The sequence below is a fragment of the Cavia porcellus genome, unplaced genomic scaffold, assembly GCF_034190915.1.
Source record: "Cavia porcellus strain 051 isolate PalLab524CR breed Dunkin Hartley unplaced genomic scaffold, mCavPor4.1 scaffold_27, whole genome shotgun sequence".
NCBI classification, from domain to species: domain Eukaryota; kingdom Metazoa; phylum Chordata; class Mammalia; order Rodentia; family Caviidae; genus Cavia; species Cavia porcellus.
The window spans coordinates 52,856,062-52,880,848 of record NW_026947510.1 but is presented as its reverse complement, the minus strand read 5'-3'; the positions used below and the strand labels follow the sequence as shown (position 1 = coordinate 52,880,848).

At 60.9% G+C, this 24,787-nt stretch overlaps 2 protein-coding genes across 15 annotated transcripts in view; one reads left to right on the top strand and one right to left on the bottom strand.

Moving 5' to 3' along the window:
* The window catches only part of Tmprss6 (transmembrane serine protease 6), a 32,092-nt gene extending 18,771 nt beyond the window's left edge, over positions 1-13,321 (top strand). The window contains exons 11-18 of one of the 3 annotated variants that reach the window (XM_063238475.1): positions 5,851-5,996; positions 6,322-6,420; positions 6,965-7,078; positions 8,658-8,771; positions 8,994-9,162; positions 10,117-10,388; positions 12,075-12,211; positions 12,593-13,321. In XM_063238475.1, the coding sequence (XP_063094545.1) occupies positions 5,851-5,996; positions 6,322-6,420; positions 6,965-7,078; positions 8,658-8,771; positions 8,994-9,162; positions 10,117-10,388; positions 12,075-12,211; positions 12,593-12,751 (1,210 nt within the window). In that variant the 3' untranslated portion in view covers positions 12,752-13,321. Of the gene's footprint in view, positions 1-5,850; positions 5,997-6,321; positions 6,421-6,964; positions 7,079-8,654; positions 8,772-8,993; positions 9,163-10,116; positions 10,389-12,074; positions 12,298-12,592 lie in introns of all 3 variants that reach the window. The other 2 variants (XM_063238474.1, XM_063238476.1) reach the window with 2 other exon arrangements.
* A 1,506-nt stretch (positions 13,322-14,827) lies between these two features.
* Positions 14,828-24,353, bottom strand: Kctd17 (potassium channel tetramerization domain containing 17). 12 transcript variants are annotated; one of them, XM_063238484.1, is made up of 9 exons: positions 24,100-24,347; positions 22,975-23,083; positions 20,526-20,617; positions 19,806-19,901; positions 18,446-18,571; positions 17,115-17,214; positions 16,864-16,932; positions 16,444-16,516; positions 15,250-15,616 (listed from the first exon to the last, which is right to left on the bottom strand). In XM_063238484.1, the coding sequence occupies exons 1-9, from the start codon at positions 24,307-24,309 to the stop codon at positions 15,451-15,453; spliced, it is 1,041 nt and encodes a 346-aa protein (XP_063094554.1). In that variant the 5' UTR covers positions 24,310-24,347; the 3' UTR covers positions 15,250-15,450. The 12 variants fall into 12 exon arrangements, 10 of the variants coding, with proteins under 10 accessions (XP_063094551.1, XP_063094552.1, XP_063094553.1 ...); XM_003470358.5 differs by having other exon boundaries at positions 15,545-15,616; positions 16,050-16,516; positions 24,100-24,353; XM_063238481.1 differs by lacking the exon at positions 17,115-17,214 and having other exon boundaries at positions 14,828-15,616; positions 24,100-24,344.
* Between the last annotated feature and the right edge of the window lie 434 nt (positions 24,354-24,787).

Below are 24,787 nucleotides of genomic sequence, written 5' to 3'. Positions count from 1 at the left end.
TGATCATCCACCCAGCAGACAGACGTCTCCCCAAATCAAGTTTGTTCGTTAATTCCCCGTAAAATACCCTTCCTGGTCAGGGCAGTGAGGAGGAGAGGGCCACAGTGGTGAAACCAGGCTGACCAGGCTTCAAAGCTTGGCCTCCACTTCCTACAGGGGCAGGGACTCCTCTACCAGCCGAGCATCTCAAACCTGGCCGTGAGGGCTGGGTGCGGCTCAGTGGCAGAGCCCTTGCCTGGCATGCGCGAGGCTCTGGGTTCCATCCGCAGCATTCCAAAAAAGGGGGGAGCAGGAAATAGGCCCTCTCACCACCGCAGATTAGATGAGCCATTGGAGGAGAATGCGGGCAGCTCAGGCCTCGAGAAGCCCAGCTCCATGTGTCACCAACCACACCGTGATAACTGGCTCCCTCTGCACCAGGCAGGCACAGAGCTGAGGGGTTAAAGTGCCATCTCCCCCATTCTCGGGACCCCTAGTGAGGACATAGATGTTTACTGCAGTGCCTGGTCTTTTCCGTAGCTGTAACAAAATACTCAGGACTGAGTAGTTTATGAAGAAGAGAGGTTTATTTAGCTCCCGGTTCTGGAAGCTGGTAAATGCAAGGGCTTGGACTGGCATCTACAGGGCATCTGCAGGGCTTCATAGCACAGGGAGGATGTCACATGGCAGGCACAGACTGGCTTCTGTAAGGGACCCATACCTGGAACAGCTTGCTCACTCTCTGTTCAGCCATTAATTTGCAAACAGATTAACTCACTCACAAGGGTGGAGCCCGTGACCCACTCATCCCCCACCTCCAAATACGCCTTTGGGGATTAAGTTTCCAACACCCTGAACTCCAGGGGCATAGCCCAACCACAGCAGCCAGCGAGGAAAGGGGGCACAGAGGGGTGACCCAGTTTGTGCCAAATTGTCCAGCTTGTGAAGCCAGCATTGAGCCTGGGCGTGTGTGCACAGTGTCTCTGTGTGTGTGTGTGCACATGCGTGTGAGCTCACACTTGTGCAGACGCCACCCCTACTGTGAGCCCATGGCAGCTGCTCAGCCGCCCATCTGTGGGCACCGGATGGGGGACCCGGCTGTGTCCAGGCTCTGCCAGGCCTTCTAAGAGCACCCCGGGAAACTCAGCCCGATCTCCTGAGACCTCCGGGGTCCCCGGGGGAGAAACCTGCCACCCTCTGCCAGGCTCCAATGCCAGCCTGGTGTGAGCTGGGCTCCAGGGGTGGAGGCCTGGCCAGCCCTCACCTCTAGTCCCCGGCATTGCGGGTTTTGATAACCATCGTCCTCGTGGCTGCTGGGAAATTCTCTGAGTGAGCATCTGCTGGAAAATCTGCCGTGTGGGCGGCAGAGGCAGGGGGGAGCCCGGTCCTTTGGCCCAGAAAGGCAGTGGTGGGGAGACACGGCCAGGTCAGGGACAGGGGTCCCAACACGCAGGTGCCTCCCTGAGCGCCGGTCTTCTCCTGACCCGGCCCAGCCCTCCTGCCCTCCCGTGCCCTCGGGGCGGTGGAGGACTGTCGCTGTGAGATCCGGCCACTGGCTGCTGGTTTCGCAGAACCGCTCCAGCTGGCGCCACCGCAGCAACCTTCCCCGTTTCCAGGAACCTGCCCCTCGCCAGCTTCCCCTCCTGTGACGTCACTTCCCTTGTGACCTGCCCAGCCCTTTCCCCTGCTCCCTGCGTGAGGTCAGAGAACCGCAGGCTCCTCCAGAGGCCCTCGGAGTCCCCTGGGGCCTGGCCTGGCCCTGGGCGGCCAGCGCCTCCTGCAGTGGGCCCTGGGCTGAACGCTGACCACGCTGGAGGTGTCACCCATGGGAGCGCACCGACTGACTGCAGCCCGTGCTGCCCCAGAAGCCACTGGTCAGGTGTCCTGGAGACACCCCGAGCTGGGGCTGGGGGAGGCTGTCACCCCGCGTTGCTGGTGTGAAGCCTGAGGCCTGCCGAGGCAGTGCCGTGTCCTCGAGGTCACACAGCTTGTCCAGGAAGCAAAGCCGGCCTCAGGGCTCAGCTCAGCAGTGCCAGTGGCCGCTCTGGCCAGCATGTTGGAAGCCACTGTCGCCGTCTCGTTTTTTAGTACTGGAGATGGACCCCAGGGCCTTTGCACTGAGCTACATCACAGTCCTCTTTTTTCTTTGTTTCATTCTTTTTTTTTTTTTGAAACAAAGTATTGCTAAGCTACTAAATTGCCAGTTTGGACTTGTGATCCTCCTGCCTCAGCCTCCCAGAGTGCTGGGTGCCCAGCCATGCGCCACCATGCCCAGCTGCTTTCCCTCTGTTGTGGCTGTCCCTGCGCCCTTCCCTGTCACCTGTCCTTAGGAAAGGCCCTGTGTGAGTGCATCTCTCCTTCCTCCCTTCCTTCTCTTTCGCCCCTCCATCACCTCTGTGCCCATCCTCCTAGTATTTCTCCAGCTCCTTGGTGCTCAAGGCTGAGCAGATGGCTCAGCGCAGTGGGTGCCTCTGATGCCCAGCAGCTGGCAGTGGATGAGGGGCGGGCAACCCCGTCAGCCTGGTGCTCCCTGGAGAGGGCTTGGCGGACAGGAGGGACGGGGAGCCAGGGGACAGGCTCTTCACCTAGAAGGGTCTGTGGCAGGAACCAGAACCTCAGCAGGGCCAAGGGGCTGGGCCAGAGTGGGTCTCCTTGAGGTGGCTGCCCAGGGAGAGCTGGGGTCCTGGTCACCAGGGCTATCCAGCCTGCTTGTCCCAGCCTGTGTTTCTGGAGTTTCTTTTTTTCTTTTTTTGGTACCAGAAATCAAACTCAGGACCTTGCACTTGCCAGGCAGATGCTTATGCTACTAAACTAAATCCCTGGCCTGGGTTTCTTATTTTTATCATGTGAAATTAGCTGGCAGCTATGGTAAAAACCATTCATGCGCTGCACAGATGAAACAGGTCGCATGACTCGCTCTGAGTCGTGAAGCTGCAGCCTTTTGAACCCTCGTTCCAGGTGAGGGTCCCCCAGGGATCCGCAGACCCCCTGCAGGCGGGTGCGCAGGCTGTAGGGTCCTGGGAAGGCTGCATCAGCCGGCCATAGGCTGACTCTAGGATTTTTGGGGTCCCTGAGAGAGAGATCACCCTACAGAAGGGAATAGAGCCCTAGCGCTCTGCCCAAAATCAAGATGGCATTTGGGCTTGTAGGTAAGACTCCACTGCCCTTGGGCTGGCTTCTCCTTTATCTTCTGAGTGCTGGTGACGCATTCGGGTCCTGTTTTCCCCTGCCCAGTGTTTGCCAGCCCCTCGGTCCCCTGCCCACTTCCTGGAGCTGTCTCTAGCATAGCAACCCGCAGCGTGTTTATCCACAGGAAACCGGTTTCCACAGATTGAAAGGGGCAGAGGGAGCCAGGCTTGCTCCGGGGCGCCCCCTGTTGGTGCCTCGTTCGTGTCCGGTGTGAGAAATTTTGAGCCCTGACAAGACGATTTCCCAAATGTTCTATCTTGGGACCCCTTTAACTGTCTTTCAAAAGACTGAGCACCCCAAGAGATTTTCCTCCTACAGATTATATCTCTACATTTATAGTATGTTTATTCCAGTAGCTTCCTGTACCCACAGTTATCAGTTAGCCCTGGGCAAAGGAGACCAGAAAATATCAAGCGGAAAACTCCAGAATTGATTGGTGAATTTTAAATAACTTGCATTTCGTTGCGATAACTGCTGTATTTGATTGTTAGTTATTGTTGTAGACCCCTTATTGTGTGTAATTTGGAAATTAAAGTTTATCATCGATATATTTATGTACTGGAAGAACAGGGCAGGCAGGGTTCGGTGTTTCCCGCAGTTTGAGGCACCCACGAGGGGTCTTGGGAAGTGTCCCCCATGGGTAAGAAGGGGCTGCTGTGGTTCCTTTAAAATAACCTGGCCCGATGTGGTGGTGCCCACCCGTAACCCAGCACTCTGGAAGGATGGCAGAGGCAAGCCCAGTCTGGGCAGCTTAGCAGCTTAATGAGAATCTGTCTCAAAATTAAATTAAATTAAATTGAACAATAAAAAGAGGTGCAATGTGGATCAGTGTGGAGGCCCTGGGTACAATTCCTAGTCCTGAAAGAGGAAATCCAGTGTATATTAGCATAACAATTTTTGATTTTATGAAAAATTGTTTCTCGGGGGCTGGGGATTTAGCTCAGCGGCATAAGTGCCTGCTTTGCAAGCGTATGGTTATGAGTTCGATCCCTGGTACTGATAAAAAAGAAAAGAAAAGAAAAGAAAAATTGTTTCTCGAAGCCAAAAAAGTTTAGCAGCATGGTGTCATCATTTTACGGTTTTTTGCAGCTTCATAACTGGCTGAACAGACCACGGCTGACCCCTTAACCTGCTTCTTGGTTCAGTCAGCTATGATTCATAGATCCCGTGGTCTCTGGGAAATCCTGCTGTATGACTGTGTGAGAATGGGGACAAAGCAAACAACCAGCAAAGCCACCTGAGTGTCACTATGCAAATGCTTTGGGACCCCACAGGGTTCCCTGGACCGCACTCTGAGAACTGCCGGAGTAAGCTCAAGAAAGAGGTGGCTGTCCCTAAGCAGAGTCCAGGCCAGGCCCCTGGGGAGGAGACCGTGGGAGCTGAGGGGCTCAGTCAGTCCCCAGAGCGCACGCTGCGGTGGGAATCCGGGTGCCTTCCCCTCCAGAGCTGCCTGGATTCCAGCCCCACCCTGGCTCCCTCTCATGAGCCTCTCTGTGACCCAGCTGTGCCCTGTTGGGTCACAGGGAGAAACTCCGACCCTGTGCAGGGTCCCTGTGGCCCATGAGGCAGGGGCTGGGTGAGAAGGTTGTTAGGACACCCATACTCAGGTGTTTGTTGATTGATGAACTGATGGACTCATTGATCTGCTCTGGAGTTCTGAGAAAGTGTCTGATGCTGGGAATGAGGTGGCCCACTTGGGGGTGCTGTGCACGTGCATGAGAGGTGTTCCCTCAATGCCTTGGGGTGTGTGCTCCATCCTGTCTCTCTTCCGACCCTGCTGGGCCCATGTTCTGGGTGTGTCCTCCACCCGCAAAGGCCGCCTTTCTGCTCACTGGGGACACCCATTCCCAATGGGCTGGTGGGGCTGTCCCACTGGCCTTGCGAGGGTGCCCCACTTGGGATGGAAGGAGCGCCAGCTGTCTGTGGGCAGAGTCTACCTTTCTGGGGATGGCTGCATGGATACCACTTACTCAGGGAGGTGGGGCCGGGTCCCCATCCAGAGAGGGGCTCCCGCCTGCCTCATTTGCCCCTTTTTGAAGAGGGCAGGTGTTCAGCGGGATGGCGGTGCTTGCAGGCTGGCAGTGGTCCTACCCGACTGTCACCGGGCAGCACATTGAGCCCAATGACTCCGTGCAATGGGTCCCCAGGGGAACTGCCAGGGTGCAGAGCCGCCCTCAGCCAGGGCAGGGCTGGAACAGGGTGCGGGCACTGCTGCTCCCTGCCCTGCCCCGAGCACCAGGGCCTGCTCTCTTCCGGCTGCAGTGGGCCAGTCTGGATCTTTTGCCTCTGCTAACACGTGGAATCCCTTTGTCACCTCTGAGGTCAACAGAAATGATTAGTGTCCTTATTTTAAAAAGGAAAGAAAGCCAAACTTAGGGAAGGACCCTCAGTTACTGGACTCTCACAGCACACAGGTGACTGGTACCGGAATCTAGACAGTGGGAGCCATTGAAGGTTTTTAAGCAGAGGAGTGACATAGGTAGGCCGCTTTCCGGAGGACGAACTTGGGGCCCGGTAGTCACCCCAAGGAGAAACCAAGGCAGAGGAGGCGGGCTGGGCTGTGGCTCCTCATTCCTCCTGGCCGACCTTTCTGCCCAGCTGTGCGCAGGCACCCAGGCTGCGTCACCCGTCTTGGTGGGAAACTGGCCCGTGCGCCCCTAAGCTGTTCCTTGTCGCCCCTAGGCTGTGTGGCTTGCGCACCCTGCAGCCCTACGCTGAGAGGATCCCTGTGGTGGCCACGGCCGGCATCACCATCAACTTCACGTCGCAGAGCTCCCTGACTGGGCCGGGTGTGCGGGTGCACTACAGTCTGTACAACCAGTCGGACCGTGAGTCCCCGGCCCCGGGGCCCCTCCCTGCCCTCTGTGTCCCCAGATGTGAGCAGCTGCATGGGAGGCTGGCTGGCAGGTACGACTGCGTGTGTGCGTGTGTGCAAATACAGTGCTGGCAGCATTGGGTCTCCGTGGGGGTCTGTCACGTGTTGGCACGTGTTGTGTGCACATGTCTGGGAGTGTGTGGCTGCCCGGGCTACCACCCTGGTGTCCCTGGGAACCCGCCATGCATGGAACACACAGGTGCGTGCCATCTGCCTGTGCTGTGTGATATCGAGTGTCCTAATGGTGCCCTCTTGTCCCATGGCCCTCTGGCTCCCAGCCTGCCCTGGTGAGTTCCTCTGCTCCGTGAATGGACTCTGTGTCCCCGCCTGTGATGGAATCAAGGACTGCCCCAACGGCCTGGATGAGAGAAATTGCGGTGAGCAGCCCGCCTGCCCGCCCTCCTCTCCTCGCTTCCCTGTTCTGGGCTGAGCCGAGACCCTCACCAGCACCCAGGACACGGGTTCTCTCGATGGGCTGAACGGCAAGATGGGAACAGATGGGAAAGTGGCCCCCGGGGCCACTCTGTGGGGCAGTGGCAGAGACAGGCTGGGTCTCCTGGCTCAGCTCACAGCCTCTCCCCAGCGGGCAACAGTGCAGCCATCTGCTCTGGCCGGTGCTCCAGGAGGGAACAGGGCGGGCAGAGGGATGCCTCTCAGACCATGCCACGGTGGCAGGGAAAGTGGCTCATACTGGAAACTGGACCCTGGGCTCCCGGTTCTCATTCAGCCGCTGGACCTCGAACAAGCCACCCATTCTGTTTCTGCCAAGGAAACGGGGTGTCTCTCAGGGACGCTGGGAGACTCAAGTGTGGAGTGACAGAGGAAGACGAGGGACAGATAATGTGTGCCCACACTCCAGGGGCACCGCCGAGTCCCGGCCTGCTCCTCCAGCTTCCTCCCCGCCCTTCTGTGTCCCTGCAGTCTGCAGAGCCACATTCCAGTGCCAAGAGGACAGCACGTGCATCTCCATGTCCCGCGTCTGTGACCGGAAGCCCGACTGTCTCAACAGCAGTGATGAGGCGCAGTGCCAAGAAGGTAGGGCGGTGTCTGAGCTGTTTCTCAGCGCCCACAGGCTAGGGGGGAAAGGCTGATTTGGCCCACAGTCTGTAGAGGTTTCAGTTCACAGTTAGCGGGCTCCGGGGCAGGGCAGCAGGGCAGAGGGGCATCGCAGAGCAGGAATAGTTCATGGCAGGGCAGGCAGAGGGCCGCAGAAGCAGCAGCCCGCCTCGGCTTTCCTGTTCCATCCGGGCTACCTGCCCGTAGGTGGGGCACCCCAACTCCAGCGTCACATCCTAAACCAGACACAGTCCAAACTCCCTACCTATGAGCAGATGAGGCTTTGGGAGGCATCTAGCTCAAGCCATGACAGTGGGGCCTGGCCAGGGATCAAAGAAAGGGTCACCGCCAGCTGTCCAGGCCTCTTACAGTCATCCTAGAGAAGGTTTATGCCCTCTTATCAAGTACCCAGCAACTCTCTGTGGCTATGCTGGTGTGCCTATCCATCCCTCCTTCCTCTCTTTTCTATTTATTCATCCCTCCATCTGTCCATCCATCCATCCATCCATCCATCCCTTCATCCCCTTCATCCATCTATTCCTCCATCCATCCATCCATCTCTCCATCTCTCCATCCCTCCATCCCTCCCTCCACCCACCACCTTCTGGTCTCTTGAGTCATGTCTGTCCATTGGTTATTCATCTCTTCATCCACTGACCTGTCCAGCCATGTGTCTCCCTGTCCACTGAACGTGTCGGTCTACCATTTACTGTTAAGCCCTTTAGCGGTTTGTCCTACCTTGTGTCTGAGAGACCGCTGTTCCACCCACCTGCTCTCCAGCCAGTCATCCATCCTTCCGTCCATCCCTGATCTCCCTACTCACCTGCCTGTCCATCGGTCCTTATGGCCACTGATCTGTTCACCTTCTAGCTGTTTGTCTGTCTCCCGCTGGACCATCAATCTGACCATGTGACGATCTGCTCAACCTTCTGTCTGTGTCCAGTTTTACTCTTCCTCCTTCCTTTTCTCCCTTCCTTCCTTCCCTCCTTCCTTCCTTTCGATTTACCTTCCCAGTCAAGCTTGCAGACCACTCAGGGACAGACAAGACGGGATGAAGAAAAAAGAATAAGACATCAGAAAAACGGCCCCTGCCCCTCAGGGTTTGTTAGGAGAAGGACATGATGGCACTCTTCTGCCCAGTCTCCTGGACCTGGAGTTCTGTAGTGTGGGAAGCATGGGGTAGGAGAAGCTTGGACATGGAGGCCTCCTGAGAGGAAGCAGACCGGAATTTAAATAGGGGGGCAGTTGGGGGGCAGGAAGACCAGGTGTGACCAGGATGTTGGGTACAGCGGACAGGAGGCAGGCAGCTATGCAGAGCAAGGGCCTGGGGCCGCTGCTCCAGAGACCCAGTCTGAGGTGGGGGCACAGTGCTGCCTTCCGAGATCACACTGGCCCTCCCTCTCAGCAGATGGGTGTTGGTGGGGAGCTGCTTTTAGGAACCCCTAAAGAAGACTCAGGGACCCTCCGCATGGGCGAACGGCCCCTCCCCAGTGTCCTGCCAGCCTCTCCTGGCGCCCTGGGGCTCAGAGACCCACTTTCCGTGCCCCCACCCCAGCAGTGCCTTGTGGGACCTTCACCTTCCAGTGTGAGGACCGCAGCTGTGTGCGGAAGCCCAACCCGCAGTGTGACGGGCACCTGGACTGCAGGGACGGCTCAGACGAGCGCCACTGTGGTGAGCTGCAGGGCGCCTGCCGGGACGGGATGGCGGCTGGGCATTCGGGGCAGGGACTAGGCGGATCTCAGTCTGTCTGGCCCTCTTTTGTCTGTCCCTCTCCATCTCTGGCCTCTGCCACTTCTTCCTCCTTTCCCCTCTTTGCCCATCTCTTCGCCCTGCTTGGCCTCTGTCCCTCTGTCTCTCCCTGGCCTCTCCTTGCCTTCCTCCTTTGTCCCCCAGACTGTGGCCTCCAGGGCCCCTCCAGCCGCATCGTGGGTGGGGCCGTGTCCTCCGAGGGCGAGTGGCCATGGCAGGCCAGCCTGCAGGTTCGGGGCCGGCATATCTGTGGGGGCGCCCTCATCGCGGACCGCTGGGTGATCACAGCTGCCCACTGCTTCCAGGAGGACAGGTGAGGGGCGCTGGGGCCTGGACCTTGGTGATGCAGGCAGGGAGGCTATGCAGGGTACAGGGTGAGCTTTACACAGTCGGGGACCCTGGTGAAGAGCCCCAAGACTGACTGCTGTGACACTTGGATCTGGTCCTGGCTCCACCCCGAAGACACTCTGTCCCCGGGCACTCTGCCCACCTCTCTGGCTCCCGTGGTATCATGGGTTGGGCCCATGACTCATTCACTTGGAAATATCTGTGGTGCTCCTCCTATGCCCCAGGGCCATGCTACATGCTGGGATGGGGTAGAAGACAAAGCTGCCCACGCTGTCACAGCCATGACCCTCCCAGCACAACCCGAGCTGTGTTGGGGGTGGCGGGCAGGGACTCCCCTGTGGTTAGCACATCATCCCACAGCCTTTGTGCTGTCTGGCTGATGGGCTAAACCCCCATCTACCCCAGTCAGATCCGGGCCCCAGTCGCCAGGCCCTCACTAAGGCCAGCTCTCTCCTGAGTCCTCTGTGGCCACCAGGCTGTTCTCGCCAGGCAGCTCTTGACCCTGGCTCCCCACTGCCCCCAAGGTGAAGAACCAACCCCCACCCCAGGCTGGTGACAGCAGTTTCCAGGGGTCTGCATGGCCACTTCCTGCTGATTCTCACACTCAGCTCCCTAACCCCCACCCAAAACTTGCAAACCTTGGGGCTCCCCACGGCCCCCCGTGAAGTGGGCACGCAAAGCTGCCATGTCTTTTTACACATCCCGCCTTCCCTGAGCGCACTAAGCGCCTCAGAGCAGAAAGCGCGCTTCCTGAGTCCGGGATGAGGGGACCGAGGCATCCTGAGACCCTGCTTATCCAGGGAGGGATAAAGCGGGGCCAGTGGAACCAGGGGACCCAGTGCCATGCACCGGCTCCACACTGGTAGGGAGGGCAGGGCGTCCGTGGCGCTGAGCTGGACCACTCTCCCCGCGCACCCAGCATGGCCAGCCCGGCGCTGTGGACCGTGTTCCTGGGCAAGGTGCGGCAGAACGCCCGCTGGGCCGGCGAGGTGTCTTTCAAGGTGAGCCGCCTGCTCCTGCACCCCTACCACGAGGAGGACAGCCACGACTACGACGTGGCCCTGCTGCAGCTCGACCACCCGGTGGTGCGCTCGGCCACCGTGCGCCCCGTCTGCCTGCCTGCGCGCTCCCACTTCTTCGAGCCCGGACAGTACTGCTGGATCACGGGCTGGGGCGCCCAGCGAGAGGGCGGTAAGCGGTCTCGGGGGTCGGGTCGCGGTGGGGGATGGGGCACAACATCCGGGTCCTCTTCGTTGTGACTCAGTCCGGTTGGGTTTTTTACAGTATGGCCCGAGGACCCCCACCCCTGCGTTATTAAAGGGGAACAAACAGGATGTCAGGCGTGGGGGGGGGGGCAGAAGGGGCGGCCCCAGGCGTCTCAGCTCAAAGGCTGGCTCCTGGACAGAGGCGCGGGGCGGAGGTGAGCTGGGGCAGCTTAATGAATAGCGCCTGTATTGTTTTGTACTTGGTACTGAACCCTGGTCTTTGGTTCACAGTAGGCCAAAGCTCTGCCTCAGTGCTCGCCCCGCTTCCTTGTTTCTTTAAACTTGTTATAATTTGGAACAGGGTCTTGTTAAGGCCGGCCTTGAACTCAGCTCCTCGAGTCTCTGCCTTTTGTGCAGCTGGGATTACAGCGTGCGCTACCGCACCGGCTCTTAATTCTTCAGACATTGTAGCCTGGATTTTAGGGGAGCACGATTGCATGTAATGCATTTGGTTTAGGGTGGGGATGGTGGCTCCTGCTATGGGCGAGGACACCGAAGGTGTCACTTAGCATCTGCTAAGTCGCACAGGACTGAAACCCAGGCGAGGCCCGCTTCCTGCTGCTGCTGTCAGAGGGGGGCTCTCGGTCCTCCAGAGCTGACTGAGCAGAATGCTGTCCCCAGAGCCAGCCCTCAGTTCTGAGGATGCAGGCTCAGCTTGGGCCTCAAGCTTCATGTGGAGGGCTTTGAAAATGCGCGATTATCTACCACCTGGAGGCAGGAGATGGTAGAGAGTTTTATTCTTCACCTGTTTGGTGAAGCTCGAACTCAGAGCGTTATGCATGCTAGGCAGGTACTCTGCCCCTGAGCTACACTCCTGAGCCCTAGAGAGAGGTGGGGAAACTGAGGCACGGGTGAAAGGGGCCTTGTCTGAGAGTATGACACGGTAGTGGCGTAGACTGGCACGCTAGCTAATTTGTTCGTTCATGCAACACATACACGACCACTTGCTGTGCCGGGCACTGAGCTCAGCAAAGCGGGTGGAAAGGCAAGGGGGGTGTTTTGGGCGACACAGTGGTAAGAGCTGACACATGGAGAGGATCAGGGCCACAGCGGCAGCAGGGGAGAGCCTCTAAGGGAGGCTCCAGCAGGGGCCATGGGTCTGAGCTGACTTGGCAGTGCTCCCATCCAGGGCAACGGGTACAGTGACTGGGGGAGGTGGGGAGAGAGGCTCTCGGGAAGGACCAGCAGGGCCTTGCAGGCCACCATGAGCCAGGGTTCTGTTCTCCAGCTGCACTTGGGTCTTCAAATCCTGATGCCCTAGACGAATGCGACCATGTGTCTGGGTGGGCCAGGTGCCAGGGCCCACCAGTGCTCTCCAGGGGACCCCAGTGCACAGCACTTGTGCAGCAGCTCTGGGCTGGACAGCAGGACCACGGGAGGGCATCAGGGGGACAGCGTAGGCTCTGGAAACTTCCCCAAAGATCGCAGCTGAGCTGGGCCAGGGGCACTGGAGTGGGAGGAGGGAGGGGACAGGATACTGGAAGACGACACTGGTCCAGAGAGCCAAAGCCAAGGGACAGTGAGGCAGAGGGGTAGAGCGGGAGAGGTGCAAGGGGCCCCTGAGGTCAAGAAGGGGGCTTCTGAGCACCCTGGTCATCTCGCCCCACGGCAGGCCCCACCAGCAACGTCCTGCAGAAAGTAGACGTGCGGCTGGTCGCGCAGGACCTGTGCAACGAGGCCTACCACTATCAGGTGACCCCACGCATGCTGTGTGCCGGCTACCGCAAGGGCAAGAAGGATGCATGCCAGGTGACACTGTGGGGCTGGAGAGGACGGAGAGGACGCCTGGCCCTTAGTTCACATCAGCCTGTGGAGCCCTGAGGCCTCCTGGCCAGGTGGACAGACGAGGAGCCTGAGGCTGGGAGAAGCAGAGGGATGCTGAGCAGGGGGACCTCAGGCGGGGAGATTGGGCCCTCGGCCTGGGGCCACAGAGGGGAGAGGACAGGAGGAGAGGGAGGGGAGGTGGGCAGGGCGTGGGGACATCGCCTGCGCTGAGCCCTGGGTTCACTGGCGGCCAGGCAGCGCTGCTGCGCTCCATTCCGGGGTCTGGGGAAGAGGTGGGGTGTGCCATTCTTGCTGCCTCTGCAAATTCTTGACCCTGCCCCCTTTCCTCTCTCCTCCTCTCCTCAGGGTGACTCTGGGGGCCCACTGGTGTGCAGGGAGCCCAGCGGCCGCTGGTTCCTGGCAGGACTGGTCAGCTGGGGCCTGGGCTGTGGCCGGCCCAACTACTTCGGTGTCTACACGCGCATCACAGGCGTGATCGGCTGGATCCAGCAGGCGCTGACCTGAGGTGCTGTGAGCCTGGGGCACCTCCAGGACAGAGAGCGCATAGGGCGCCACCAGGCAGGGGGACAAGTATTCTGAGGGCAAGTGGCCCTGCGGAGGCAGGAGGCAGCATCCTGTCCCCTCCATGTCCCAGGGCTGCACGAGGAGCCGGAGGGCCATCAGCCTGTGGTCAGGACCTCCAAGGAGCCCAGGTCCAAGAGGCCAGGCTGGTGGGGTCACACCCTGCCCCATCACCTCCCAAGCCATCTCCTTGGTCTCCCCTTTCTTCTCGCTTCACACCATCTCGGGGGTCCTCTGTGGGGTGGTGCAGCTCTCTGTCCGGGAGAGGCAGCACACCCTCCTCCAGGCAGAGCCCGCATGCGTAGCCCTGGCCCCGTAGCAGCTTCCAGCCTCTGCCCCATCCTGGGGAGTGGGAGGTGCTCCTGCCAGAGGGGACCCTTGGGCCCCGGAGATGCCAAGTGGGCAGCTGCTACCATAAGCCAAAGGGTGGGGGGCCTCATCTGGAGGGCCCCACCCACCTCTGCTGCCAGTCAACAAGGGCAGCTCACTCGGAATAAAGCGCCTGACCCATGAGGCCCTGCTGCTGGCGACTGAATGGGGACTGGCCCTGCCGCGCGCCCTCGAAGGAGCCCTTGCTTCCGCTTAGCCTGCTCGCCAAGTGTCCAGAAGGCATCAAGGGGCAGTCAGTGGAGGCCACTGAGGGCTGGGAGGCCATAGCTTGGGGACACTCAGGTCACACCAGGAGGACAGGACAGATGAGTGATGGGTCCCTGCTGGAATCCTGGAAGGAAACTGTGGCTCAGAGAGGGGCGAGGGTGCCCCACGATGGCACTGGGTGGCAGCTGAGAGTAGAGCCAGCCGCAGAACCCATTCCGTGTGTGGCCCTGCCCCAATGTCCCCGTCACTCGCTCAGTGGACATGTCATAGGTTCCAGCGCCCCCTCCTCCAGGCGGAGCCCAGATGTGCCTGGAGCGGGGACTGTGGGCCACAGAGATAAAGAATGCAGCTCCGGGTCTCAGCATGGGGACGAGGGGACACAGGGGACACAGGGGACACGGGCTGTGAGCTGGGAGGTACAGGAAGGCTGCCTGCAGGCTGTGGCGGGGGCACTCCAGGCAGGGGTGGAGCCTGAGCAGAGTCCACGCAGAACATGGCATCCTGGGTACAGCAAGCCCTGGGTCATCACCACAAGAGGCCGAGAAGGGACGGACTGAGGGGACTCAAGGAGGTAAACTGAGGCTGGAAAGGCAGACTTGGGGCTGAGCTAAGGATGTGACAAGCAGCCAGAGCAGAGACAACCGAGTGGATTCACCCTGTAGTGCAGCCTGGAGGCAGCCGGCTGGGAGGCCAGCGCAGGGCCCAGGGAGTGGCTGGGACTGGATACCGGGGTGGCAGGGCGGGGCTGGTGACAAGCCATGGTGGTGGAGTGGTGGGGGGTGTGGATCACTCTTCCTGGAGGCCTAACTGGGAGAGGAGAGGCGGGGAGTAGGCGGAAGGGGAGCAGAGGGAGACGCAGGCAGGCAGGTCTGTGGTGGGCAACATGGGGGGGTACAGTCACCTGCCCCATGTACACTGGGAGAACTGAGCTGTGATCCCTGGGGTGCTCTCCTAAAACTCAGATTCCAAGGCCACAGTTTTGCTGCAAGGAGGTGGGGGCTGGGGGGCTCTGAGGTGAGCTGTGAGCTGCGGAGTTGGGCAGGAGCCTGCCCGGGTGACACGGCACCTGAGGCCGTCACTGCTGGGTTGGGCCCGCGGAAGGAACTGGCTAGGCCCGGTTGGAAAGGGAAGCAGTGTCCAGAGTCTAGGAGAGCAGGGAGCGCAGCAGAGGCCTGGCCTGCGGGGTTGGGGGGTGCAGTGGGGTGCAGGGGTTGGGGTCTCAGGGAAGGGAGGGCCAACCTGAGGTCAGGATACAGCTGGGGCCCTGGTTCCCACTGCTGGGCTCCAGGCACCTGGCAGGGATGCAGCCACGGCCTGACCAGTCCCTCAACCTGGCTCAGCTGACAGCCAGGTAGGGGCGGTTCCTGCCTGCCTGGGTTTGGCCCGTCCCCAGCAGTCGCCTGCAGAAAGAGGCAGCGGCCAGGCTGTTTCTTCAGTTTATTCTGTGAAGGGGGGACACAGCTGAGGTCAGCACCCGTCCTGGAGGTCACACACAGAGGGCCCCTGGCACCGCCTGTCCTGGCCAGCCTGGGCTCTGACTGAGGGAGGGGTCTGTTCCTGGCTGGGCAGGGTGCTCTGCAGCCCTGCACATGGGTGGGCACGGGGACAGCCACGGTGAAGGCCATGTCACCTACCCCTTCCTCTGGGAAGGGCTGAATCGCCACACCCTGCCCCCCTATGCCTGAATCTCTACTGGCAAATAGTGTCCTGCTTGGGGGTGGGCTGGCCCCCAAGGGGGAGAGGAGGGCAGTCCGACTCTGAGGGCTTTCAGGGACTCTGCTCTTTGCTGCACCCCACAACCCCGTGAGGTAGGTGGGCAGGAGGGTTACCCCACTGACAGGGAAACTGAGGCTCAAGGAGGTGATGTAACGGGACCAGAAGGGAGTACATCTACCATGCAGCAGGGGGACCTGGGCACGGGGACAGAGGGGCCTGGCAGACACAGCCGGACAGCGCCACACTTGGGCCAGCGGCAGGTGGCTCTGCCCACAGGGCTAAGGGCCCACCGCAGGCCTTGCGAGCCTGCCGCCAGGGGCAGGGGTAGGTCACAGCCCCACAGGTGTAGACACAAGTGGCAGGGGGGAGAGCGCTTCTTCCTTCTGGGGCCAGGGGCCCACCCCGTGGTACAAAAATAAAGGATTTCGGATCGGAACCCCCCGTCCCTGGAGGTGATCTGGGGCCTCACATCCGGGTGCCTCTGGCTTGTAATAGCTAGAAGATAAGAGGGAGAAGGGGCAACAGGAGAGGAGGGGTCAGAAGACCAGGGCCAGTGAGGAGTCAAGGGGAGAGGGGAGGAGAGGGGGAGAGAGAGGCAGGTGAGTCACAGGCTGCTCTGGGGGAGCAGGGCTGAGGCCCCGAGGAGGCGGAGCGGGAACCAAGGAGGAGGGGGCAGGAGGGCCTACCGGCTAACCCATCCCGAACCCTGAGCCCTGGCCCCGCCTGGGCTGGGTGCTGACTCCCTGGAGAGGCCGCTCTGGTGGGGACAGGACTGGGAGAGGCCACGTCACTGCTGTCTCAGGGAGGAGGAGTCCCAGGATGGCTGCCTGTCCCCATTTTAGAACCAAATGCAGCCCAGAGAGGGACAGTGACTCGCCCAAGGTTACACAGCTGGCACAGGTAAGACCGAGGCGGGGCTCATGGGCACCTGGCCAGGGCTTTTCTGCCGAAGTCCCATCCTTAACCAGCTCTGGCTGACTCCGCATTGGCTTAGGGTGTCCACATGTGGCCTGGCCTCGCCTGCCCGTCCCCCAGAAACAGGGGACCAGGGTCCCCTGCGGTGATGGGAGCTCCTGGGGTCGCATGGATGAGGCTGAGGCACAGGGTTCCAGCCCCGCCCCCAGCCTGGCTCAGGTGCTGGTGGGCAGGTGGGCAAGGGCCCTCTCTCCTGACTTTCTGCCCCAGGGCTCACCCCAAGACAGGGTGAGGGACTTCGGGGGGTGGGAAAGTCAGTGGGAAGAGTGCCCTCGGCTCCAGTGCAAGGGCCAGAGCTGTGCACCCTCCTGGCCTCCGCCCTCCCTCCAGCCCGCCGGGCTACCAACCAGGGATGGCAGCTCTGGGGGTGGGTGCAGGGCCGGGGAGCAGGCTCGGAGCCGGGAGGGTGCAGCCTGGGACCTGCAAGGAGGAGAGGTGAGCAGTGGCAGTGGCAGGAGCTGTGCGGGGCGGCGCCCAGGACCAAGGCCAGCCTCATAGGTGCCCGGTGGCAGTGGCGGTGCTGCTGGGCACACGGCTGTGGCCCTCTTCCCCAGGCCGGGAGGCCGGAGGGGCCAGGAGGGGGGAGGAGGGAGGCAGTGGCAGGCGGGATGCTCTGGGATGCGGGGCTGGGGGATCTGGGACGAGGGCAGCACCGGGATGGAGGTGCGAGCAGGCAGAGAGGAAACCCGGACAGGGGCAGAGAGGGAGGAGGCAGGGTGCAGATGAGGTCCAGGAGGAAGAGGAGGTGGATGAAGATGAGGCGGAACCTCCAGCGGGAAGCGGAGGAGGCAGTGGTGGGAGGGAGGGAAGGTTAGCGGGATCCTGAGATGACTGGGCTGCAAAGAGAAAGTAAGAGAAGGGAAGGTTATGCGGGCGGCGGCCAGGCGCCAGGCACTGAGCTAACCCTGCAGCCCGCCCCCCCGGCCTGGCCGGCTGCAGCTGGCTCCAGCAGGGAGAGGGCGGAGGTCCGCTTGCTGGCTCGGCTGTTAGCAATCCTCCTCCTGGGGGTGGGCTGCACCTTTCTCCTGGGCATCTGCCTCCACCTGCACCTGTGCCACCTCCACCTCCTCCACCTCCTCCTCCTGCCGCTGCCGCTCCTCCAGCTGCTCCTCCGCGCTCTGCGGCCGCCGGCGGACCCAGGGAAGAGAGAGTGCACACACTAACGAGGGGGCCCGGGCGGCTGCCCCCACGGACCCCGAGCTCAGGCTAGAGCAGACAGGCAAGACAAGGGGACCTCTGGAGAGAGTGGGTGACAGCCACACGCTGGGGCACCCTCTCCAGCCCCCTGGGAAGCCTGGGGAAGGGCTAGCTGAGGCTGAGTCAGTCTGGCTACTGTCACGCTCGCAGGTGCTCGGGCGAGAGGTGGAAGAGGGACGGATGGGAGTCACTGGTATCTGCAAGGGCGCCTGGCACTACCTGGCTGTGGGAGGACAGATTTGGGAGAGCTCGTCGAGGGAGCACAGGGCCAATGCTGGCCAGACTGGGAACACCAGCAGCAGTGTCTTGTGACAAGGGAAGGCAGAGTGGCGGGCTCACTCTGCAGTCCTGCACGGCAGTGCCGATGGCTGGCACCCACAGGGGTGAGCTAGGCCGGGGACCTTCAGCAGGACAGGACAGCAGACAGACAGACAGACAGGAAGCTGGAGCTCCTGAGCCTTCAGTGCACAGGAACAGGTCCCCAGGAGAAACGGGCTCTCTGTTCCCAGCCTAGCTCCAGCCTCCTCTGCCGGCCGTACCAGAGGCCTGTGGGGCTTCCAGCCAGCTCAGGTCCAGGGAACAGGACCCCACTCTACCCCTCGTCTACAGTGCTGATGCTGCCAGATGTCCCCTTAGGACAGCCCTCCCGAGTCGGGGTGGAAAGCCAGGGCAGGTCGCCAGGGCTCCTGGCACCCTGCATGCAGAGCTTGCAGAGAAGCCTGGAAACGGCAGGACCAGGGACCTTCACCACCCCCTGGGAATCACCTATGCATCTGGGAGCCCAGGAGCCCACTCGAAGTACACCTTGCTCACTGCACAGAGGACACAACAAAGGGGCCAGGGGGCAGGGCTCACTCCAGGTCATACTGAGTGTCACACTGGGTCCAGCCTCTCTGTCTCACGCCACCACACCTGTGGCCAGTACGTGTCCCGAGTACCCCGACACTGAGTCCCCCTGGCTGCGCCCTCAGGACAGTCCCATCTCACTGCTCCCCTGCCTGGGCCTGCGTATCTGGTGCGTGCAGACAGGACCACGTGGCATGGGATGGATGGCATGGGCTGTGACCATGGGGTTAGGCGTGTGCCGCGGGGAGGAAGCGGCAGAGGATGGTAAGGCGGGCGGGGCGTGCGCTGAGGCTGGGAGGGGCTCACCTTGGCCTTGCGGCTGGCTTCTGAGCTCAGGCCGTTGGGGGAGCTGTGCAGCTCCTTGGACACCACACACAGGAACTCCGCCTGGTCCTCGCTGCCGTAGTTGTAGGAGGAGCCGATGTTCACCAGCTGGGGGTGGGGGCAGGGATGATGAGGCTGGGTATCGCCTTGCCCGGCCACCCAGGTAGGACTCCCAGTTTCAGGACACCTCCAGAACCGTCTGTCTCCCGCCCTCCCTCTGCCTCTCCCGGCCCCGAGCCCAGCCACGCCCACACCCACACCCACACCAGCCTCCTTCCTGGCAGCAGCAGTGGGGCAGATGGCCAGGTGCTGGCCCAGAGGACAAGTAGCCAGGGGGCCTCCTCTGCTTGTTCTGTCTCTGAGGGCTGGGCCAGTGCCAGAGACTCCTGTCCCAGGACCCTGAACAGCCACACTCTCACGGCCTCTGGCCAAAGAGGTCCTGACTCCTGAAGGGTCCCATTGGGCTTCTGGGGACCCACTTTCAGCAGGCAGAGCAGAAAATAGCACCCTGAGAGTGGCAGAGCTCGGCGAGGTGGTGGCCCAGGAGGTCCTCAGCCAGGAAGCAGCGGGACAGGGGCTGGAACCTGGGCTCACTCTGCGTCCTCCATGGGGCCTCTAAGACCTTAATGCTCTACTTCTGGCAGAGAAGGCCAAGGGGATCGCCTCCCAGGCCTGGAACTGTACATGCGCCTCTTCCAATGTCCACCGGGGTCCCCTGGAGGAGGCGCCATGAGCCCACAGCCCAGAGGAAGAGGCCAGGGAGGAGCCGTGATGTGTGACATGGAGACATGGAGACATGGCAGCCAGCGGGGAATGAAGTCTCTGGCTCCTGGGCCAGGAAGCCCAGCCCTCTCTTTCCTCGGCTTCCCCACACCAGATGCTCACAGTGATGGGTGAGGGGCAGAGGACCTTCTCCTGGAAGAGCAAGCCTGACCTTGGGCTCACTCCCTGGCTGTGCTCCTCCGGAAACCCCAGTGGTGGGACGTCACTGTGTGCACCCCTGGGACATCACTGCTTGTGATGAAAGCAGCCTGGCTGGTAAGGGCATCTGGCCTGGGACACACCACAGGTCCCTGAGTAGCCCTCTTTGGGAGCCTTCATGGGGCTCCCCTGGTGATAACAGGGTGTCCCTGGGGGTCTGGGGGCTGTGCCCATGGAGCTGTTACAGAGGTGCAGACCAAGGGGAGCGCCCTGGCCCTCGACTTCTCATATCTGGGCTGTCACTTGGGGCTGGAACCTTGCTCAGAAGTCTCCAGTAGGGCTGTAGTGGGGACCCCGAGGTTGGGCTACAGGAAGGAAGAGGGCCCCTGTCTCCCATGGTGCCCCCATGTCCCTAGCCCACCTGCTCAAAGCGCCAGCCGTCAGACATGGTGGAGACCATCTGAGTGAGCTCCTCCTCCTGGCACTGCAGCACACGGTACACATGCTTGGGTGGCACCTGTGGGGAGAAGGTCACATGGAGGGCAGCTGCCACCTCCCCAAACATGTACCCTAGGCAGAAGACATGGGAGGAAGAGGTGGAGGCAGGGAGCCGTGCCCTAAGTACCTACTGTGTGCCAGGCGCTCAACACACAGGAGCTTGTTTAATTCCCCTAGAGCCCTGTGCATTGTGGGATTTTTCACTGAGGCTCAGAAAGGTTCAGTTACTTATCCAAGGTTACCCAGCTCGGGGTGGCAGAGCTGGGACTGGAACGCAGGTTAATAACAGAGGGAGGGAAATCAGAGCTTGGGCGTCTGGTCACCAGTGGAGCCTCCCCTCTACAGACTCCGGGGCGGTGAGGTGTGGTGGTGGGCTGCCTCCCTCCCTGGGACAGCTCTCACCTCCCAGGGTGGGAGACCTGCACCCCCTCCCGTGGACTGGTCTCTCTGAAGACATGGCTTGACACCCTCTAAATTCCAAGAGAGGAAATCAAGGTCCAGAGAAGGACACACAGCAAAATGGCAGAGGCAGGGACAGAACTCCAGATGGGACGTGGCCCTGCCCTCACAGATGCCCCGCCTCCCTGGCCTCCCCTCCTTTCCCCGTCTGCCCCAGCCTGGGCTGGACGACCCGCCCGCTGACCTGTGTCACCGTGTAGTCCTTCTCCTCCATCCGATCTTTGATGATACGGATCAGCGGGCCGATGTTGTAGAACTCAGCTTCCTCTAGCACCCCTGGAGGACACAGCAGCTGTGGTCAGTCTCGCTGCCTGTGCTCCATTCTCCCCTCGTCCTCTCTGTCCCCAAACCTACTTCCTGTTCTGGTCATATACCCTGAGGAGGTGAGCTGTGCAGCTGTGGGCTCGGGAGTCAGGCAAGAAGCAGCACTTCCCTCTGGAGGCCCCACATTGCTCATGGCAGGGTAGCTTCCGCCCTAGATCCCCACGGTGCGGAGCATAAGGACCTGGCCAGTGCACCACTGGGGTTGTCCAGGACTGTGAGAGGGCTGAGCCCCTGAATGCTCTGTGAGGACAGTTCGGGCCAGGCACGTGCCAGGTGCAGGCTGCTGTGATCTGAATGTGATGTCCTTTCTCAAAACAGGAGGTGGGTGCTTTTATCGTCTCCCTGAGCTGGGAATGAAGGCTCTGAAAGAGGAGCCATCGGGAAAAGGTCACAAAGCCAGTTCACTGCGGAGAAAACTCAAGCCCCTCGGCCTTCAGAGCCCGAATTTTCCCACTGCAGACGCACACACTACTGTATGTGTAGCCCCTGACTACAGCACTTTACTGTTCACAGAGCCACCTGTGCTCACCCTAAATCACAGGGACACGGGAGGACATCCGTCTCCATCCCATTTTACAGCTAAATCTGAGACATGAAGCAAGTCACCCCCACACAGGAGAAACCAGGAGCTCCCCGTGTCTGACTTCTTACTCTGCAGGACAAATGACCTCCTGGTCCCTTCTGGCCTCTGGGCCCCTGAGGAACAGGGCCTACTATGAATTGTTTGTGTTTCTCCAAAATTAATACACAGTGTGATGGTATTAGGAGGGCCACAGGCCTGTGGGAGATGACAAGGACACGAGGGTGGTGCCCTTGATGGGATTAGTGCCCTTATGGGAAGTGGCCAGGCCATGGCCCTGAACCTGACCCCATAGGCACTGTGATCTCAGACTTCCGATCTTCAGAACCGGGAGAAACAACTTTTGGTGCTTTATAAGCTACCCAGCCTACAGAACTTTTTGGTCACAGCCAGACGGACTACTTTAGGGCCCCTTTCTGATCTCCCTGCTCTCTTGATGCTCACATAGGACCTCACACGGAGGGGGTAGTCACAGTGCTGCTGCCCGGTGCAGGTGACAGATGGGACATCCAGCCCTGCAGAGCCAGTGTGGTGGGTGCCACTGTCCCCCCATTTCACAGAAAGGGAGGCACAGATGAATAGCATCCTGAGAGTCACACAGCTCACCAAGCCCTCTCCCAGACTGCCGCCTGCCTGCTGGGTGCCTTGCCCTGTCTGAAGGTGCCGGCAGAGCAGGGCTTGGAGAAGTCCAGATCCTGTAAATAGGTGTTGGTTGTGACGCAGCTGCAACAGTCACTTCCCCTCCCGTGGGAACTGCACCGGGCCCAGGCCACGCCCACAGTACCCAGGCTCCCAGACGGGCTGCTGCCAGGGCTCAGCAGAGCGGGGCAGTACTCGCGCTCAGGGATGAAGCCCTGACCTGCTGAAGAGTTACTTGGCCCACCTAGGGGGTCACAGAAGGGAGAGCACAGCCCAGAGTAGGGAGGGCTGGGCTGGGCTATGTCAACAGCCCCCGTGGTGTGGGGCTCAGGACATCTGTAAGACCAATGTGTGCGCCCTAGAATGCAGGCCACTGCCCCACTTTAGAAACATCAGTGGAGATGCAGAGAAAAGTGATGTATCCTAGCTGGCCCCGCTGGGTCAGCTGACCACAGACACACGCTGTGCTCTGGGAAAGTTGACTCGGCACTGACTGTCGTCCTTGGCCCTGGCTGGGCTCTGTTAAGGGACGGTTCTCCCTGCCGTGGCTTCTCTACTGTCTGCTACACCCAGATGTGGGCACTGCAGGCCTGGGAGAGCCAAAGCCCTCCCAGAGAGCACTCCCCCACCTCCACCCACAACCAGCGCAGTATGCAGAAGGTGCCAGATTGGGGAGGAGGTACCCGCTCCGCCCACCTGCTGCCTGCCAGCTCTTGCCAGGCAGCATCTGAGATACCGGATCACCGGGAGAAAGGATGAGCCTTTCCCATGCCTGTCTCAACCCATGTCCCTACCCCTGCCTCTGGGTGTGACTATACTTGGTTTCCCAGGAGGCTAGAGCCTATAACAGAAGCCCTAGGGCAACACTGACCTTTCCTATTCTCTGTGTATGTCTCTGTTACCTTCCCTGACAGCATTCATTCAGTGACAGCTTGGTAGAGACCCTGAGAACCAGCCCTGCCCACATGGGAGAAAACAAGCATCCAACCAGGCTGGGAGAAATGGCTCTAGGCCTCCAGGGAAAGCCACAGCAGGCTACAGAGGCAGGGCTAGGATGTGGGCCGTAGGCCAGGCCCCTGGGCCAACTCACCCTCCTCCGCCATGTCCTTGTCTAGCACCAGCTTGCCATGTCGGAGGAAGTTCAGGATGGGTCCAAAGTAGGTGGGGTCACGGTCGATGAGGTATGCCCCAGTCTCATCCTAGGGAGAGGAAGGCACAGAGGGCAAGAGAAGTGTGACTCCCTCCTCCTCCTCCTCCTCCTCCTTTTGCAGCCAGCTCTTATGTCCATGCTCTTACTATATCCAGGAAGAAGAGACTTAGGGCAGGGAGGGAGGGGGAAGAGGCAGGATAGTACAGTAAGGGCCCGGAGTCAGGTGGACCTGAGTTCAAAGGCCCCTGCCCTTTCCAGACTTTGGGTCAACAATTTGCCCTGTCTGAACCTCTCTTCTTCCCACTATTAGGGGTCACTATGGACATACACTGAGTGACATATGGCCCAGCATAGGTTTCCCCAAGGCCAGCCCCACTGTCCATCAACTCCCTAGTCTTCCAGGGATGTTTACAAGTTTCCAAAGGAACCACGCTCTGATTGGAGACTCGCAGCCTGTAGGGAGTCTCCTGTACAACTGGGATACATCAGGAGAAAAGGGGCTTGCCCAAGGTCACAGCTTAGGCATGAGGGGCAGGGAACCTTTCAAGTCATCTCCAGACCGGTCCCTTGGGTTACACAGGAGGAAGCTGAGCCCGGAGGAGAGAATGGTTCCACCCAAGGTCACGCAGGAGACCAAAGCAGGGCGGCTGCCCAGACATGGTGTCCGGTGGGCCAGTGCTCCTCCGAGATGAAGCCCAGCTCAGAAGGCACTTCCATCTGTTCCCTCGACCCTCCACCACCCACACCCCGAAGAGCAGGACGGCGGCCCCTTCCACTCCTCCCCGGAGCAGGGGTCCCGTCTGGGAAGCGGGTCCACCCCACCGCCCCAGAGAGGGCCGCCTCCAAGTTCCAAAGGGCCGCGGCCTGCGTTGTCCCGTTGCCACGGCAATGGGCACACTCCGGGCTCCACTCCCTGCCCCTCCTCCTGCCACTTCTTCCCGCCTCCGGTTCCTAAGAAAGAACCCGACGTGGCCCGGGCAGCAGGCGGGCGCGGCCGGGCCGGCCGGGGGAGGGACAGCGCCGCGCCAGGAGCGGGGACCCCAGTCGCCGCCCCCGCGCGCTCACCCGATCCGACTGCAGCTCTTCCCCCTGGCACAGGCGGCTGAGGAAGGACTTCTGCTCCCGACACAGCGTCTGCCGGGTGGTCAGGAACACCGTGCCCCCCACGTTGAGCCGCACCCACTTGCCCCAACCTCCCGCGGCGCGGCCGCCCGCCCCCGCCGGCCGCGCTGCCTCCCCGGCCTCCATCCTCATCGCCCGCCTCGGAGTCTGCATCCTCGACTCCGCGCCGCGGACGGGGCGCGCGGGGCACGCCGGGAGCTGTAGTCCGCGCGCATCGTAGGCCCCGCCCACCACGTCGCCACGCCCACCCTTCCCTCCTCTCGCTCTGGGTCATCTCTGCCGCCCCGCCCATCCTCGCCGCCCCGCCCACCCCACCCCCTCCTTTCCCACCACGCCCATCGCCATCGCCACGCCCACTCCACGCCTCCCTCCCCTCCCCCTCCCCTGGCTGGCTGGTCTGAGCATTTGTGCGCTCCAAAAAGCACGTTGGCAGCTTCCTCTGTCTGGGGAAGGCCAGGTTCCCAGACACAGAAAAAAGAGTCGTGTCCCAATTCAGCAGTCCTGCCGTTTGTCCCGCACAGTCGCTTCTTGGTCTTTTGGCTAAGCGTGTTTGTCCCCGCATTACAGTATTGTCCTTTCTTTGTGCAGTTCAGCCCCTGTGGGAATGTGTGTGCTCCAGGGAGCTGGGGCG

Coding starts and splice junctions, on each gene's coding strand:
- Kctd17 (XM_003470358.5), bottom strand. CDS start 24,309: ATGCAGACTCCGAGGCGGGCGATGAGGATGGAGGCCGGGGAGGCAGCG. Junction 17,215..18,445: donor AAGCCAGCCGCAAGGCCAAG/GTGAGCCCCTCC, acceptor CGGCGGCCGCAG/AGCGCGGAGGAGCAGCTGGA. Junction 15,617..16,049: donor GGCAGAAAAGCCCTGGCCAG/GTGCCCATGAGC, acceptor CTTATCTTCTAG/CTATTACAAGCCAGAGGCAC.